This window comes from Alligator mississippiensis, chromosome 1 (genome assembly GCF_030867095.1).
Source record: "Alligator mississippiensis isolate rAllMis1 chromosome 1, rAllMis1, whole genome shotgun sequence".
NCBI lineage: Eukaryota > Metazoa > Chordata > Crocodylia > Alligatoridae > Alligator > Alligator mississippiensis.
In genome coordinates, this window is record NC_081824.1 from 7,049,055 (window position 1) to 7,067,609 (window position 18,555).

Here is an 18,555-nt window from a genome sequence, read left to right on the forward strand (position 1 = left end):
GTCAGTAGGAATCTCTCCTTGCATCAGTAGGTTTCAAATCCGGTCCAAAATGAACCAAGGAAAGATTTAGAGGGCTGCCACATGCAGAGCAATCAAGGAAATCCAAACTCCTTGGTTTCATCTGAGTGTCACCATGTCATTTGTGGGTGCTGCTAATGCTGAGAATCAAAGCAAAGTGCCGGGAATGCAAACTTGCATGGGCAAAAAACACCCCTATGAGGATGTTCCTGCTTCTCCTCGGGGGCATCACCTGCTGGGGTCTGCACAGCTCCAGGTCAGACGCAGCGGTTGTTTGTTCCACCTGGCAAAGCAGAAGATTTTCTTGTTTTTGCCTTATTATGTATCTCTGTGCAGCTGGGTTTGTCCTGGGGGTGAAAACCTGGGTCCCCGGGGAACCAAGATAAAGTTCAAGTTCAGCGCTAGCCAGCCCTGCCTGTAGAAGCCCCCTCCTGGGAGGCAATTAGTACAGCCGCACTTGAAGAAGATGACGATTTTGTTGCTTCTGCCATACACCTCATGCCTGGGCCCAGTTGGGCTGCTTTGCGATTCACCCCTTCGCTGTTGCAGGCAAAAGGGACCCGTTGCATGCTCCCGGGTACCTGAGGGCATACACCTGCTGTTTCAGCGGCAAGCTGTGAAAGGCATTGAGGCTTCTGTGGGGATGTGTCCTTCTTCAGAGCACGGCAGTCAGTTTTCAGATCCATCGAACCTGAGAAGTGGCTGTAAATGTCAATGATGCCCTTTTGACTTGCATTCAATCCCAGCCCTCAGCATAGGGGAGACTGCATGTCTCGGGCCTTGACATACTTAATAAGCTCCCTACAAAAGTTTGTACTTGGAATTATGCTGTTCATGTCTCGTGTAATCTCCATCAGGAGGCACTAGGACTTGCGGCACGTGGCAATGGATGAACAGGCCCCTGGGACCCCAAAATAGGTGGACTCTTTGCCCTGACAGGCCGCGCTACTACTAGGCGTGCCTGAGTGACGGAGACCAAAGTCCCTGGTAGAAGGGAACTTGACTGGAAAGGGTGGGACTAAATCAAAGTAAAATGGTGACCACACACAATCAATTAGGAAGATGGGATTGAAAGAGGAAAAAAAATGCCTTTCCTCACCCACAATCTCACACCTTGGTCCAAGTGGTGGTAGAAATAACATGGTTGTACCAGGCTTGGAGCCCTTGCCACTGAGGAGCTAAGTTCTGCGAGAGTCGTGTTAGCCAGACTGGGCTGTGGACATCCTACCAGATGCCCTTCAGGCAAGGTCCCTGCATCTCACTTCCTATTTTTTGCTGGCTTAAGTGGTGCATAGGTCTTGCCTTAGGTTAATACCTCCCAGAAATTGTCCCATGAGGGAATGGGGCTGTGCTGGCACACCTGGGGAAGGATGTGAGGATGGAGCTAGGGTGCAATGGGGGTGGTGATGGCCCAGCAGCTCTCAGCTACTGCTGCTGGTTAAGGGAGGGAGGCCAAGTAGGCCAGACTGGAAAAGAGGATGAGACTGGAGGGAAATCAGCATACCAGTGGCCTGTACCTAACATTGGCTCTTCTTCCTCTCTCTCTGTTAGAGTCTGATACTTTTGCTCCTCACCCTAGTCATTTAGCTCCTTTCTATCACAAGGCTGACGTGCCTTGAATAGACCACACCTAATAAACACTCCTGCAGCCCTGCTCCCTCGGAAAGGTACTAGCCGATATTTTATGCCAAATGAAAGAGGGTGAAGAAGAACCCAGTCACAGGCTACCCAGTGGATACGATACTCCTCTGACAGGGGGATGAGTTGGGTTCAAATCCAGAGGAGGAAGGACTTGAGTTGGCCTCCCATTGCCCATGTGAGTGCTCTATTGGGTTCATAGGATCAGAGGAAAGTAGGGCTGGATGGGACCTCAGGGTGATGTAGTCAAACCCTCTGCTCGAGCCCTAGTCATCTGTGACTAGCCCACCCCAGTCAAGTGTCTGTCCAACCTGCTCTTGAAAACTTAGACAGACGCAGATTGCACAACTTCTCCAGGAAGCCTGCTCCAGTGCTTGGCTGGCCTCATAGCCAGAAAGCTTCTAATTTCTAACCTAAATTTCTCCTGCTGAAGCTTGTGGCCATTACTCCCAGTCCGCTACGGCCACAGAACCTCTTGAGCAGGTTATCGGGTATGAGGTAGAGCTGAGCTCCTCTGTGCTGCCAGGGTTTGGGTGTTTTGGATATGCCCAAGGACTGTAATTTTGGTGCCTCCAGGGTCAGTGAGGCAGAACTAAATGTTGTGAGGATGCTTGTGGCTTAAGTCCCATCAATTCCTCCAAATGGAAACAATCTTCAAGGCTCCAAATCTTATCTAACTTCTTAGGTTGAAAGGGGTAACACTATTATTTCTCTTTTCATATTAGGATTTGAGTATCCAAGGCCAGGAGGGAGTAGGTCTTTGTCCACCTCTATTGGCAGATGCACATACAAGAATAAGACTCTATTCCAGGAGCAAGCTCTTCGTATTATTTCTGTAGCTGGAAAGGGAGAGGTTCATGCTTTCACTACTAAAGGTCCTGATGGTCATTAGAGCCCAGTGCCTGCCCAGTTGAGGGACCCCTGCTAATTATATGGCATAGATTCCTCTTTATGGTCATCAGTGAGGTTCATTCAACTTTATCCTGTTGGATAGGGATGATCCTGCCCTAGGCAGGGGTTTGGACTAGATGACCTCTGGAAGTCCCTTCCAACCCAACTTCTCCTTTGATCCTCTGCTAGTTGAACAGATCCTAAGTGATCAAATGGGAAGGCAGAGTCCTGCATGTGCCATTTTCCTTTGGGAAGGTAAGGGCTAAGGGTAAGGCAGAATCAGACTCATAGTGTCCTGTTCTGGAGGAAAGACCCGATTCCTCCAGAGGATATGGAAAAGCTGAGTTGTGGAGAAGCTGGGACTGGCTTCATGGCTGTCCCCATGATGTTTCCCTAGTAGGCATGCTAAGCACACCATGAGGGAAGGCAGAAAGCGAGAAAGAGCAGTATTACGTATGGCTGGGTGGTGGTGGCCAGTCTGCTGTGGACAGCACAGCCCCTAGCAGGTTCAACGAAAAAGAAGAGAGACATAGAGGAAGGAAGACAGGAAGGCAGGCAGTGATGATGACCCAGCCTGATTGCATCCTAGGCTTTTTGATGGATTTCCCCTTGCAGCTCTGCCCTCCCCTCTAGAAGAAAACACCTGATGGCTCGTCCCCGTGCTGGGACTCAAGGGCATTGCCAGAGATCCACGGTCCTCTTTCCCTGCTCAAGAGATGTCACGGGAAGGTGAAATCTGAGGAAAGAGGGTCAGTGGCCTTGCTGTGATTGCCTTTTCAGCTCCAAAAGACATCCGGCATAATTCAGCCCATGCAGTTCAGCACAGGCAAGTGCCAGGAGAGATCACAAAGTGGGGGGGGGGAGGGTTCCTCCCCTCTGGTACGTGCTGGCCACAAAAGCACGGACTGATTTTTTTGCAGGGGACCTCACCCATTCATAGCCTTGTGAGTCAGAGGCTAGTTTGAGGCAGCACTAGTGAAGGGGCTCAAATGTTTCACCTCGTAGCTCCAAGGAAAAATAAAAAACCCAGGCTGGTGGGAGGGAAGAGGGGAGAAGCATTTCATAGATTCATAGATGTTAGGGTCGGAAGGGACCTCAATAGATCATCGAGTCCGACCCCCTGCATAGGCAGGAAAGAGTGCTGGGTCTAGATGACCCCAGCTAGATGACCATCTAACCTCCTCTTGAAGACCCCCAGGGTAGGGGAGAGCACCACCTCCCTTGGGAGCCCGTTCCAGACCTTGGCCACTCGAACTGTGAAGAAGTTCTTCCTAATGTCCAGTCTAAATCTGCTCTCTGCTAGCTTGTGGCCATTGTTTCTTGTAACCCCCGGGGGCGCCTTGGTGAATAAATCCTCACCAATTCCCTTCTGTGCCCCCGTGATGAACTTATAGGCAGCCACAAGGTCGCCTCTCAACCTTCTCTTGCGGAGGCTGAAAAGATCCAGTTTCTCTAGTCTCTCCTCGTAGGGCTTGGTCTGCAAGCGCTTAACCATACGAGTGGCCCTTCTCTGGACCCTCTCCAGGTTATCTGCATCCCTCTTGAATTGCGGCACCCAGAATTGCACGCAGTACTCCAACTGCGGTCTGACCAGCGCCCGATAGAGGGGAAGTATCACCTCCTTGGACCTATTCGTCATGCATCTGCTGATGCACGATAAAGTGTCATTGGCTTTTCTAATGGCTTCGTCACACTGCCGGCTCATGTTCATCTTGGAGTCCACTAGGACTCCAAAATCCCTTTCCACCTCTGTGCCACCCAGCAGGTCATTCCCTAGGCTGTAGGTGTGCTGGACATTTCTCCTCCCTAGGTGCAGCACTTTGCATTTCTCCTTGTTGAACTGCATCCTGTTGTTTTCTGCCCACTTGTCCAACCTGTCCAGGTCTGCCTGCAGCTGTTCCCTGCCCTCCGGCGTGTCCACTTCTCCCCATAGCTTTGTGTCATCTGCAAACTTGGACAGAGTACATTTGACTCCCTCGTCCAAGTCACTGATGAAGACATTGAAGAGTATCGGTCCAAGGACCGAGCCCTGTGGGACCCCACTGCCCACACCCTTCCAGGTCGAGACTGACCCATCTACCACGACTCTCTGGGTGTGACCCTCCAGCCAATTCGCCACCCACTGGACTGTGTAGTCATCCCAGTCACAGCCTCTTAACTTGTTCACCAGTATGGGGTGGGATACTGCATCGAAGGCCTTCCTGAAGTCCAGGTATACAACATCCACCCCTCCTCCTGTGTCCAGGTGTTTCGTAACCTGGTCATAAAAAGAAACTAGATTGGTCAGGCACGATCTGCCTGCTACGAACCCTTGCTGATTTCCCCTCAGCATAATTTGTCCTGCCGGGCTCTCACAAATGTGAGCCTTGATAATTTTTTCAAAGACTTTGCCAAGGATGGAGGTGAGACTGACTGGCCTATAGTTGCCCGGGTCCTCCTTCCTCCCCTTTTTGAAAATGGGGACCACGTTGGCCCTTTTCCAGTCCTCCGGGACTTGGCCCGTGTGCCACGAGCATTCAAATATTCCCACCAGTGGCTGTGCAATGATGTCGGCCAGTGCCTTCAGCACCCTCGGATGGAGCTCATCTGGGCCTGCCGACTTGAAGGCATCCAGTTCTTCCAAGTGACTCTGCACCATCTCAGGGTCTACGCATGGAAGTCTGGCGCCTTGCTGCTGTCTCTCTACAACCCCAGGGAGAGACTTGTCGTGCCCCTCGCGTAGGAACACTGAAGCAAAGAACTCGTTGAGGAGTTCAGCCTTGTCCCCCCTGTCCGTCATCAATTGTTTCTGCCCATTTAGCAGGGGTCCTATTCCTCCCTGGGCCTTCCTTTTACTCCCTATATATCTAAAAAACAATTTCTTGTTGTCCTTTACTTGGGTTGCCATCCTCAGCTCCATGGTAGCTTTGGCCCGCCTAACTGCCTCCCTACAAGCACGAGCAGAGGAGGTATATTCATCTTTAGTGATCTCACCCTGTTTCCACTTTTTATGTGCTCCCCTTTTGGCCCTTAGGCTGCCCTGGATTTCTCTGGTCAGCCAGGGAAGCCTCCTGGCCCCTTTCCCTCTTTTGCCTCGCTTGGGGATCGTCTTGCTTTGTGCCTGAAGGATCGTTTCCTTAAGGCACAGCCTTATACAGCTAGGTATTTTTAAATGCCTCATCCATCTGGTGACATCCAGTGCGTTTGGACTGCAGTAGAAATTGCAGTAGAAATTGCCCCTCGGTGGTATGGACATCACTGGCAGGGGCAGATTCAGCAGTACCCGGTGGGAGAGGGGGGTGAGGATCCTTTCTCAATAGCAGAGAAGCCCTCCATCCTGCAGCGGAGAGCCCTGGGGACCCCATTTCTAGCTTCTCTAGCTATTTGAACCCTGAGATTTAGCAGAGAAAACCAGCCTCTCCAGTTTAACCATCTACAGGGTGACAAATCCATCCCTTTCTGAAAGGAAAGGAATGGTAATTTTTTTTTTAACTTGACAGGGCCCAGGTCCGAGGAAGTAACAGGCCCAGCCCTGGCCTTCTTATTCAATCAAAGTATACCCATTAAAGCCACCATCAAGACTTGCAGCTAGCTCCACCAGCCACGGTCTTAACAGAGTTTTAGGTGTTTGACTCCCGGTGAAATCAATGGGAATGAGGTTCCTAAATGCCAAATATCACCTCTGGAAACCTTGTGGCTTGGGTGCAAGGCTGTCCATTTCCCTCCTGAGAATGCAGCGATTTCCCCCAAGGGGGTTCCTGGTTTACAGCAGTGCAATTAAGAGCAGAATTGGGGACCTTGTATCTAATGTGAAGAGGGGGAAGCTGCCCCCCACACAGAGGTGTATCTGGCTGCAGAGGTACACAAACCTGCCCCAGCTACAGGTCTGTGCACCCATCCTACCTCCTCTCCCATCCGCCTGTTTATTCTCCTGCTGACGATTGTCAGCTGTCATCAAGACTGGAGGCACCTCAAGGTTGAGTACCACAACCTTGTACCAAAGGTTAGGTATGAAGCCAACCCCTACCTTGCCCCAAAAGTGCTCTGTTAGGCAGCTGGGCTCTATCCAGAACATGGGAAATGTGGAACTGCAGAATGGGATCGAAAACAGCCCATGCACTGAAATGGGAGCTGCTTAAAGGCATGGCAGGCGACATCTAGCAGCCCATAGAGGTGAGCTTCTGTGGTGGTGGCACTACAGAGAGATGCTGAGAGAGAGATGCTGCTGTTTTTGGTCAGGTTACACACTGATAAACTGGCTCTTGGAGGCAGGCACCCATGTTTTCCTTCCAAAGAACTGATACAGGCATGTTCTTCTATGAAATGTGGGGCTGGGGCTGGGGCTGGGGCTGGGGCTGGGGCTGGGGAAGTTTCCCCCTTCCATGAAATAACCTCAGTGTGAGAGCACAAGCTGATCCACAAGCAGATGGGCCACAACAGCTAGCGAGGGCACTGTGACCTCTTGCAGATTCAGAGGGGCCCCTGTGCAGGGAAGCCCCATGATGAACTAAGAAAGGGACCCCAGATACTGCCCATCCTTTCTTCAGCAGAAACGCAGCACTTTGGCTAGGCCACAGGCATGAGTGGATCCTTAGCCTTGTACAAAGGGATTTAAAAATGAACCAACCCGGCAAACAAAAGCAATTAATGAAATGCATGGAGCCACGTCCTAGCTGCCTTCTTGTCTCCAATGAAAGTTTCCTTTCCTCAGCCCATACCAGAAGCTTGGCAACCGTCCACCGCCCATAATTAGAAAGGTGCCGATGGCACAGAGGTACAGAGCTTCTGGTGGCTTGCAACAGATCATGCTTTGCAAGGTTCCTTTATACACCAACTTGAGCTCCTGGCATTAGAAATGTCAGGCTAACCACTTCCGGAAGGAGTTGCAGAAAACCCCCGGTGGTTCACGGCAGGTCAGGATGGAGGCAGTGAGGATTAATGCTGGGCCAGAGGGTGAAAAAAGCCTTGTGTGGCTCCTTCACTCAGCTTCTGCCCAGTAGACAGAGGCAGCTCATCAGCTCACTTCAATCAATGCAACTGCACTGATGTGGGTGGATTTAGGTTTGGTTTACACCAAGATCTTGCCCCTAATTTATACAATTCTTTGGGCTGGCCTACTCATGAGATTAATTATGCACAACTCCTTCACTTGAATAGGCATTATTCATCAAAGATAATTCAACCAGCTCCAATTTAAACATTGAGCTGAAAGTGTTGTGAGCAAACCTAGCCCTGCCCCTGAACCAATATGTTTCAGTGAAAGCTATAATAGTCTGATGCCTGTCTCGCTAATGGAAAAGTGGATGGAGAGCTTCAGATCTAGTCCCCAGTGATTCAGCCTTTTATTACCAGGCGTATCCTAAAGGGTTTCATTACAGTGCCTGTTCTCAGTCCTTTATCTTCCTTGCCATTGTGGAATACACCCAGTAATAAAAGCCTGAATCACTGGGGGCTAGATCTGCTCTACCCTAGCAAAGAAGGCTTCTGCAAAAAGGTCCACGTGCACTAGGGTGGATAAATGCAAAAAGCAGAGGCCTCACTCATGGATGATGCAGTAGATGGGACATTCAGTATATGGAGACATTTCTAAAGGGTGCAGGGACAAGGACTAGCTCATTTGAGGGCATGGAGCTGCAGGCATGTCACTTCATGAGAGCTGCAGGATCCCACTGCTGCTTTTCCCCTTGCTCCACAAGTGCCATATGAAGACACAGGGTAGCAAATGCATGTGCACCAAACCCTACTGCACAGGGATGAGCCAGGAGATCAGGTCAGAAAAGCATTGGATGCAGGTGTCGCCGTGGATGTAGTCTTTCTGGACTTCAGCAAGGCCTTTGACGCTGTCAATCACCCCATCCTCATTAAAAAACTAGGCAACTGTGGCATGGATGCCTACATGGTCAAATGGATTGCAAATTGGCTGAAGGGTTGTACTCAGAGGGTGGTGGTGGACGGGCCATATTCGACCTGGGGGGAAGTGGACAGCGGAGTCCCGCAGGGCTTGGTCCTTGGGCCCGCACTGTTCAACTTCTTTATCAGCGATTTGGACGACGGGGTGAAAAGCACCCTGTTCAAATTTGCTGGTGATACCAAAATATGGGGAGAGGTGGGCACATTAGCAGGGAGGGAGAGACTGCAGAAAGACCTGGAGAGGTTGCAGGGGTGGGCTAACAAAAACAGGATGCATTTCAATACGGACAAGTGCAGGGTGCTGCACATGGGCAGTAGTAACCAGCAACACACTTATAAGATGGGAAACTCCCTTCTTGAGAGCACGGAGGCAGAAAGGGATCTTGGAGTCATCACTGACTCCAAGATGAACATGGGCGGCCAGTGCGAGGTCACGGTCAGCAGGGCTAACCGGATCTGATCATGCATCCACAGGTGCATCACAGGCAGGTCCAAGGAGGTGATCCTCCCCCTCTACGCAACACTGGTCAGGCCGCAGCTGGAGTACTGTGTCCAGTTCTGGGCGCCGCACTTCAAGAGGGATGTGGACAACATGGAGAGGGTCCAGAGGAGGGCCACCCGCATGATCCGGGGACAGCAGGGCAGACCCTACAACGAGAGGCTACGGGACCTAAACCTGTTCAGCCTTCACAAGAGAAGGCTGAGGGGGGACCTTGTGACCGTCTATAAACTCACTAGGGGGGACCAGAAGGGTTTGGGGGAGACCTTGTTTCCCCCAGCGTCCCCCGGGATAACAAGGAATAACGGCCACAAGTTGTTGGAGAGCAGGTTTAGATTAGACATCTGTAGGAACTACTTCACAGTCAGGGCGGCTAGGATCTGGAACCAACTTCCAAGGGAAGGGGTGCTGGCTCCTGCTCTGGGGGTCTTTAAGAAGCGGCTTGATGCCTACCTGGCTGGGGTCATTTGAGCCCAGTTTTCCTCCTGCCCAGGCAGGGGGGTCAGACCTGAAGATCTACAAGGTCCCTTCCCACCAGAGATCTATGATTCGATGATTCTATGATCTCCAAGGATTTACTTTCTGACTCCTCAGATCCTGGCCGTGGAATCGCCTGGTGGCCACCATGGTGGGTGCCTGGTGCAGCGGTCGGTGAAAGGTAGAGGTGATCTATTCAAAGGCTCTGTACAAATGTGGGATCCAAAGGGCTTCCCTTGGTCCATCAAGTCTAGTCCCCTGCATTTGGAGTCTGTCATTTATCCAACTACTGACTGTCAATTCCAGCCCTTTGAGCACATCATAGCCACAAAGCAATTTATGGAAACAAAACCTAAACCATTTTACAACCTGCTGCAGGTAAGAAGGAGGGGAGAGAAGAGCACTGTCAATGCCCTGCCACTGCAATGGCAGCAACATTATAAAGTTAATGTATTCTCACAGGATCCTGGAGAAAGGACCATACGCTATACTATGGAGAAAGGCAAACCCGCCATTGTCTGTGGCAATCTGGCTTGGGGGAAAAATTCCTTCATGACCCCAAATCTGATTGGCTTGACCCTTCTGTCAGGTACCGAAGAGGTTTCAAAGTACTGACGGCAGCACCAAAGCAACCAATCAAACCTCCCAGCTCTGGCTGTAACCAACATCCAGCGCTCTAGAGCAGCGGTTCCCAACCTTTTCTGGACCGACACCTATTTGCCAAGATCAATGGCTTGTCCTGACCCGCACCACCCTGGCCCTGCCGGTGCCCAACCCACAGTCCTCTTCCCGCTGGGTCCTGGTGGTACCCCTCAACCCCAAGCCACAGCCCCCCGCCTCTTAGCATGAGATGTCCAGTCACCTCTTAGATGGAGTTATGGTTCAACCCCAACACATTCTTGAAGGCAGCGTAGTGCTACAAAACAGGTGAGTAAATCTGTAGGAAACAGAAAGATATGCAAACCAGCACGCCCAGAGGATGAGGCCTAGTGCATTATGGAAATTAAGCAACCCCATTTAAGGCAGTGCTCTGAATTATTCCTGAAGAATCTTAAAAATATTAGCGACCAGAAAAAAAAGTCATAGGAGCTGTCAGAGGGCTATGGAACAAGCCCGGAGATCGTCATCTCTCGCAGGGTCTGCTGGGTGATGCTGATGTTAGCATTTGGTCTGCAAAGATCCTACGGTTGGCTTCGTGCTGTGACATTACAGTCCGTGCGCCTTGCTTTTAGTCACAGAGGCTGGACAGATGTATCCCCCACGTCTACTTGCAGGGGTCGTATTCATTCATTATTCCTTTTCTTGGAAGTTCAATACATATTTGTAAAAAGAATACAGCTTGTGTTGTGCTTAAGCAGACAGATGCAAGACAAATTCTTGCAAAGCAGAGAGCTCGGGAATGTCTCTTGCTTGAAGGATGAAGGATCTCAACACAATTGCTGGCTTCCCAAACCCATTTCTTGCCTTAAACATGGATCACTGAGGTGCTGCTCAGGGCAAGGGGGGCACAGAAGTTGGAGAAGAGGATTCTTTGCTCTTCCAACCCATTCATTTTTCCATCAGCCATCTCCTAGGACCGACCAGTTGGCTAGAAAAGTGACCTCGTACAAAATGACCATGCCCTGGGTGACATGTCTACACCCATCACTTTGCAAAAATAGGCTTACACAACATCTGAGCTAGCATGCCCCCCTAGATGTCTAAGAGCCTTCGGATGAAGAAGAAAGCATGGCTGGAGACTGTATGATATTAACCTTTCTTGGTGCTTTTCTACCATGAGCAAAACCCTGCCAATAGAAGTATAACATATACTGTACAAACTATATTACATAATGGCAGGCAGCGTACATGGTTAAATGCATGCTCGCCTTTACAGACACTCGTGCCAAACTACTCAGGCATGTAACATCAAGCAAGGGCATCATTATTTGCTGAATTAAGATCTTATTTGCTGCTTGCATTGAGGGGTATGAGAAAAGATTGCTTTAAGCTGTAACACCAGCCCCGCTGTCCCCTGTTTCTAGTCCGAAGCCCTTGGCTTGAGAAGATGCTGCTAGTGCTGCATCCTTGAAGTCACTGAGTGTGGACCTTTTGAAATGGCCAGAAGGACTGAGTTGCAGAACAAAGGGCCTAAAACAAGCCCTTCTCCTTGCTTCTACAGACAGGAGCTCCCAGCATCTTGGGACACCTTCGTTGTAGTAGGAAGAATGGAGAATTTCAGCGGTCAGAGCCTGGATTTCTAGATCAACCCAGCGAGAGCACCTTGGCTAACACAGGCACAGCAAAGAAGTCCTGCTTGCCCAACTACTGTTTCAGAGCTCCTGCTTAGTTAATGCTGGGTTGACTTGGTTCAGCGGGAGTCATTGACTCATGAACACTTTGTCCGCTTATGTGCTGGCAAGCCGAGCATCCGAGAGCATGAGCATGGGGTGTAGATCTATGGACCAATTATGCCAGTGACACCAGTATAAGTTGCTACGACATATCTACTATGTCTGGATGATCCTGTAATGCAACAAAACCATTGCAACGTTAACTCTGTTTCATTCAGGGTTAAAGTTACGTAAAGCTTGCTCACGTCACTAGAGGAGCATGCAGACTCAAGTTATATTGGAATAATTAATGCCTCCTCTTCAGCCGTAACTGCGCCACTCTTTTAAAGAGGTTCACAGGGATAGGTTGGACATCGTGTCTGCCCACAGCCCTTGCCTCTGGACAGCAGTTAGGCAGTAACCAGTCTCTTTCTATCTCCCTAGTTCAATGAATGCCTAATTATTTATATAAAGTACAACAACTCCAACGTGAGAGATGGTGAGACTTACCTAGAATAGTCTCAGGGCTTGGGCACTCACCTGGACTGTGGGTTCAAGTCCCCATTGTGGCTTAGGCTGAGCCTTCACATCTCATGGGAAAGCTCCCATCACAGGGTCTCTGACTCTCCCGACAGTGGGCTATCCTCGCTCGCGCTCTCTCTCTCTCTACTTGCAAACTTGCCCTGCAATTCTCCCTGCCCTGCAGCATGATGTCTATTGTGCGATGACAAGGTCCCAGACTCAAGACCCAGCTCTTTTTCCTGCAAAGCAGCTGGGATCTTAAATGGCTGGAGCAGCACATGGGGCTGAGACAGAGAGGAGCCGTCAGGGCAGTGTGAGCATTGTTCTGCCTTTGAAAGACTGGCTTGCACTAGGCATGCAGCTGGAGAGGCTGCTCAGGTTTCGACAGCAGCAGTGTTTTATTTCGGCGGTTTGCCCTCTCAGGGCCCAGTGTGCGTTTCAGTGGTTTTCATTTAACATCCCACTATATCTTTTTCTTTTTGGAAAAAAAAGGTCAAAAAACCCATTTGTCCTGTTTGCAAATGAATCCATGTTCTGCAAAGCCAGGCGCACTTCATACAACCCGTACCGCACTGCTCCTACTCCCTCGGCCTCAGCCCCCTCCCCGCCCCTTCGAGACCACAGCTGTAATCCCCTCCACAGCAGTGACGTGTCTTCTCCATCTGGCAGTCTAAAGGCAATGGTGTTTTAATCTGCTCCTTGACACGTGTTCCCTGGCAGGCAGGGAGATGGGGGAATTGCAAGACTTAACATGTAAGGGACTCCAATTTCTGGAGCTGTGCAAATGTGAGAGGTGGAATTGCACTGAATCCTCTTCAGCTGCGTGCTTCATTCATAAAGAAACATCCTGGCTCTCGAGGGAAAGAACGACGGAGTAAGAGATACCTAGAGCAACAACACGAGGCTCTAAGCCCAATCCTCCAGCCCTTCCTTTGGGTGTAGCACAGGATCAGACCCTTCCACGGGGAGACATCCAGGAATTTGGGATTAGAAGGAGCAGAATTCAAGCAGTAGCGCAGGGTTTCTCTTTTAAAGGGACACGTCCCATTTCAAGTTATTTTTCAGCAAGCAAGTTAAAAGTTGTTTCAGACCTCTATAAAACCCGCCCATTTCTGTGTAACTTTAAAGATGACATTTTCTTATTTTAATTCAATGTCATTTTCCAGCCTGTTGCCATTTGAAAGACCCAGGAAAGTAACAGGGGACTGGATGGGCTCCATAAGGATAAAGGAACTGATTCTCTGTAATGGCATGAAGTAAGGGTCCCTTTAAAGCGTCACAATTGATGAATGGCTTCGGTTACTTCATAGTAAAATGTATAAGCTTTGCTTGACCCTCATTTAATGGTGGGTAGGAGCAGTCACCTCTCTTGCAGAGCAAAGAACCACAGCGGTAGGTCTCAGGATGCATTTCTCAAAACAGCACTAAAAAAACATACAAAACCCAACAATTTTTTTTTTAATTTTACCCAGTTAGACATTACCCATGCGACTAGGAAGGCATTAGACAGCAGAAGAAAGACAGAGGAAGAAAAATGATTTATTAATGGTTTTTTCCATGAGTTTAGAATAGTTACAGGCCTGTGCTGGGCCAGCACATGGAAGATGTATGCGCAACTTAAGTCCTACCTAAAAAGTAAATGTTACATAGACCCTTTCCTTGTGTTCTGCATAGTCATGAATGTCACTGTTTAGTCCAAAAAATGCATGGGCTTGACAACCAATGAGCAAACCCCCTTCAAGCTGCTCCACCAACGCTCTCCATCTAAAACCAGCTGATGGGTCGTCTCTCGGATGCTGGGCCTCTCTGCTGAGTTTGTCCCGGAGGGTGCTGGTGTGTGGTAGTGGTGGTGCTGGAGATTTTGTGATGTAGATCTCTGTCTGCTGAGAACTGGAGACAACCTTCCATTATGCTCGTTTTACATAGGCCACCCAAAAAAAATAATCAGTAGAGAATCACTCTTAACCCGGATTGGATTTGAGCCAACAACCTGGCGGCGAAATGCTCTAAGGAAGCTTATTTTGCCCTGTGTTACTTGTTCAATGGTATTTCTCCCCCTGTCTTTTTCAAATTGGGGATGAATTCAATAATCATGGAAGGCACTGCATTGGTAGCCCAGGAGATCATAATCCTCTATTTGACTACAAATCAGAGGCTATGTAAGCTTCTCTCCATGGCTCCCCAATTGTTCATCACTTCTGCATGGGAGGGACATAGGATATCGGCTACTGTAACAGTCTTTTATTTGCCACCCATGATTGCCAACCAACAACGGAAGAGTTTTGATGACACACTTTTCCTGTTCCCTTCCCAGGGCTTGCTGAGCAAATATTGATTGTGACATAACTTTCAGGCACTGTTACCCAGGCTGGTACTTGGACCAGCTTTGAGGAGGGAAAGACTCGTTGGCAGATAACCAACTCTTGAAGCCAATTACGGCCGTCTCTGCCTTATTTGCAACATGTTTTCTTTTCCATAGATAAAAATGCATTTTTGTAGGCTTGTTTTTTAAAGTTTCCCTCTCTGGATATTTTTTTTAAAATGCATGTTTAAAGTAGTGTTGAAGTGATGTTGTAGCCATGATGATCCAGGAAATGCATTTGAGGCAAGGATTTCCATGGGTGGTATCTTTTATTCACCTGGTTTCATAGTTGGGATGGACTTAGACGAGCTTTTGGATCATGAAGGGCGGCCAGTAAAAGATACCACTCGCAGAAGTTCTTGCCTCGCTCATATTTATAACAGGATAGTCTTGAGGCCATAACGGGGATGTCTGGTTAGTTTAGTTCAGGTAATGTTGGTGTGTCATAGCACATCACACAAGTCAGAAGAATTAGGGAGAACTGAGAAGCACTGTTTTCCTCTGAGCAAGAAAGCAAACACCATTGCAAACACTGGTCCCAATCCAGAGGATGCTTAAGCATGTGCCTAACTTTAAGCAGATGCATAGGCCGCCACAAGCTTAATTGCTTGCTGGATTGGGGTCAGGGCATTAGACTGGAGGATATGGAAAGGGGAAATAAAGGAATAAAATTCTGGACACCACTCATGCCTTGCCTTGCTGTCCTCCTTTATCCTAAAGGTGCCAGCTGTTATGCAAGCTCAAGGGTGCAGTCTTCTGTGCATGCCTTACGCTCTCTTGCTCAGTCTCACAGCTCAACCCCTGGGCTTCTGCAAACATCCCTGTGGATAACTTATGCGATACTGTGTGGATAGCCAGTGATTGCATGCATATATGCCACTGCAGCGTACTAGAAAGAGGGGTACCCAGGTGAATCAATCAAGTTTCTCGTGTGGGTGTTTACAGTCCTCAGCAGAAATGGGTATCTTTGACTGTAGAAAATCTGTGCACTGGATTCCACACCTTTTGCAGCAACAGGGTTACAAGAGACCCCTAATTTGACATCAAACTGAGCTGCAGTTAAACACTGTCCATGTAGGGAGACATTCACCTCCTTGCAGAGGCACGGTGTGAGGTCTTTGCACCACCCATTCCCACTTAAGCCCCCAAATTAGGCCTGGAGAGGGATTTTGGTGGTACCTAAGTCCATCTACCGACAATCTGCACAGAGAAGAAATTCACCCATAGAGGCCAAGGCACATATTTACTTGACATATAAGGACTCGGGTCAGCGGGATAATACTGGGGTCTTGTAAAATGCATATATACCATTGTGTTAAGGACGAGTGGGTTTATCTGATGCTTCTGGACACATAGGCCCCAAATTCAGTAAAGCCATTAAACACAGGCTTAATTCTAAGCCTGTATTTCAGTCCCTTTGGAAATCAATGTATTCTATCTGAGTTAGGAAGCGATGCTTTCTAACGGGATCTGCAGACAGCTGCCCAAACCTGGGACAGAATTGTGCATGCATATTTTGCCATTTTGTTTAAGGCATTTTCAATTAATTTTTTTTTTGCAGGGCGGGGAGGGCAATGAAACAAGTTTTTGCATCCCAAAGACATGCAAACCTTTACATTTTCACATGCATCTGAACCATCATCACCTTCTCCTAGCAATGGTTCTACTTTTATTCAGGAATGGATTCATTGCCAAGAACCTCCACCCCCCCTCTTAAAATCCAGCAATTAAACAGGATCTCAATTCAGGCTGATTTTGAAAAATTCCAGCTTTTGTTGTGAATTTTTCACACTCCTGGTAATGGGTAATTGTAGCAGGAATGGCCCAAAGTCATGCATTTTAAGATCAATTTGGTCAATCATTTTGGGGAAATGACTTATGGGCCATCTAAGGAGAGGTGCCGAGCAACAGTAACCATCACCGACCTCAGAATTGCAGCACCTTTTTGGCTGTTATATGAGAAAGCTCATGTCTATGTAAAGTGCTTCCATACTATGATGATAAGTGCAGGGTGGTTGGCTAGGAGGACTGGTCTACTAGGCTATTTCTGCAAGGTGTGTTGCGTTTCCGGGGCAAGATGGCATGAGCACGGCTTGCACTGTGATCCATAGGAATGACCTGCACTTAACTTGAGCATCACTCGTTTTGTGAGCATCATAGCAGAGATGAGCGACAGACTTCTAGTTGGGCTCTGATTACACTTTGGCAATTAATCCAGGTTGTACCAAGCTCCTACCGTCGTCTCAGACCTGTGTATAATAGACAAAGGCATCTTGAAGTCAATCACAATGAAGCCCAGCAAAGACACAGGTTACCCAAGCTGGAAACACCAGTGTACCATAAAGAGAGAGGGAACAAGAAGGAAATGAAAACAAGACAGCAACTGCCCCAAAACCACAATGTCTGAACATGTGTACCGGCCTTCTGGGAATGAGCACGAGAGTGGGCAAGCTGCGTTCTACACATTTCACTGCCTGGATTCAAACTCAAGTTTCCATGTTTAACTCAGTTCAGAGACGTGCCTGGGAGGGTGGCCGGAGTCATTGGTCATACTGGGGCAGGTCACGAAAAGATATATTGAAAAACAGAAGTCTTTGCTGAGCAGTTCTAAAAGTCCAAGTCATCTTGGTCAATCTCACCAGCATTTCCTCCCTTCTTTTTTGAAGCCTGGCCATCGTCGGCATCAGCACCGTCCTTCTCTCCATCTACAGGCCCGGCACACGAGGAATCTCTGTCCTCCTCTTCTTCTTCGCTGTCAGGATACATTTTGGAAGACTTGCTGCCGCCCTTGCTTTTCGCCTCCCCACCTGGGTCACTGCTTGTGTTCCCATTTGCCTCACTCTCTGCTTCACTTCTGTTCTCTGGCCCTGTGTGTTCTTCATCTCCTGCCATGGCGGAGGCCATCTCAGGAGCCTCACTGTGATCTTCATCTTTGCATACTCCATCATCCTGTGCAGGGTCATCGCCAGCTACTTCTTCCTCATTCCCTGCATGCTCATCGGCTCTTTCACCGGCATTTTCCTCCTCTGCTGCTGGAGCTTCTGAACATGCTTCGCTTGCTTCTTCTGGGCTGGTCTCTTCCACAGCCTTGTCCTCAGCATCGTCCTGGGGCTCTAGTTCAGCGTCTCCGTTTCCTGCTGTTGCTTCTCCCCCCGTGTTCTCTGGAGCATCAGGACCCTCCGCCTTTTCTTCATCTTCAGATGCATTAGCCTGATTATCGTCCCCGTCAGTCACCTCCTCTGGCAGCTTTCCTCCACCCGCAGTTTCCTCTTCTGCTCTGGGCTCCCCCTCTGTTTCCTGTTCTTCCATTTCTGCTTCTACATTTTGCTTTTCCTCTTCCTGTTTCTTTTCTTCCTCTTTTTCTTTTTCATCTTCCTCATTTGTTTCTCTTTCCTCCTTCTCTTCCTCCTTTGTTTCTTTCTCCTCTTTCTCTTCTTCCTCTTTCACTTCTTCCTCCGCTTCTGCTTCCTCCCCCTCTTTTTCTCCCTCCTCCTTTGTTTCTTCCTCCCCTTTCTCTTCCTCCTCTTTCACTTCTTCCTCTGCTTCTGCTTCCTCCCCCTCTTTTTCTCCCTCCTCCTTTGTTTCTTCCTCCTCTTTCTCTTCCTCCTCTTTCTCTTCCTCCTCTGCTTCTGCTTCCTCCCCCTCTTTTTCTCCCTCCTCCTTTGTTTCTTCCTCCTCTTTCTCTTCCTCCTCTTTCTCTTCCTCCTCTGCTTCTGCTTCCTCCCCCTCTTTTTCTCCCTCCTCCTTTGTTTCTTCCTCCCCTTTCTCTTCCTCCTCTTTCACTTCTTCCTCTGCTTCTGCTTCCTCCCCCTCCTCTTTTTCTCCCTCCTCCTTTGTTTCTTCCTCCTCTTTCTCTTCCTCCCCTTTCTCTTCCTCCTCTTTCACTTCTTCCTCCCCCTCCTCTTTTTCTCCCTCCTCCTTTGTTTCTTCCTCCCCTTTCTCTTCCT

At 49.0% G+C, this 18,555-nt stretch overlaps 1 protein-coding gene across 1 annotated transcript in view; it reads right to left on the reverse strand.

Moving 5' to 3' along the window:
• Positions 1-17,215: 17,215 nt before the first annotated feature.
• Positions 17,216-18,555, reverse strand: part of RP1L1 (RP1 like 1) — a 31,694-nt gene continuing 30,354 nt past the window's right edge. Inside the window, exon 4 of the mRNA XM_059727201.1 lies at positions 17,216-17,885. Within this exon, the coding sequence (XP_059583184.1) occupies positions 17,216-17,885 (670 nt within the window). The remainder of the gene's footprint in view (positions 17,886-18,555) is intronic.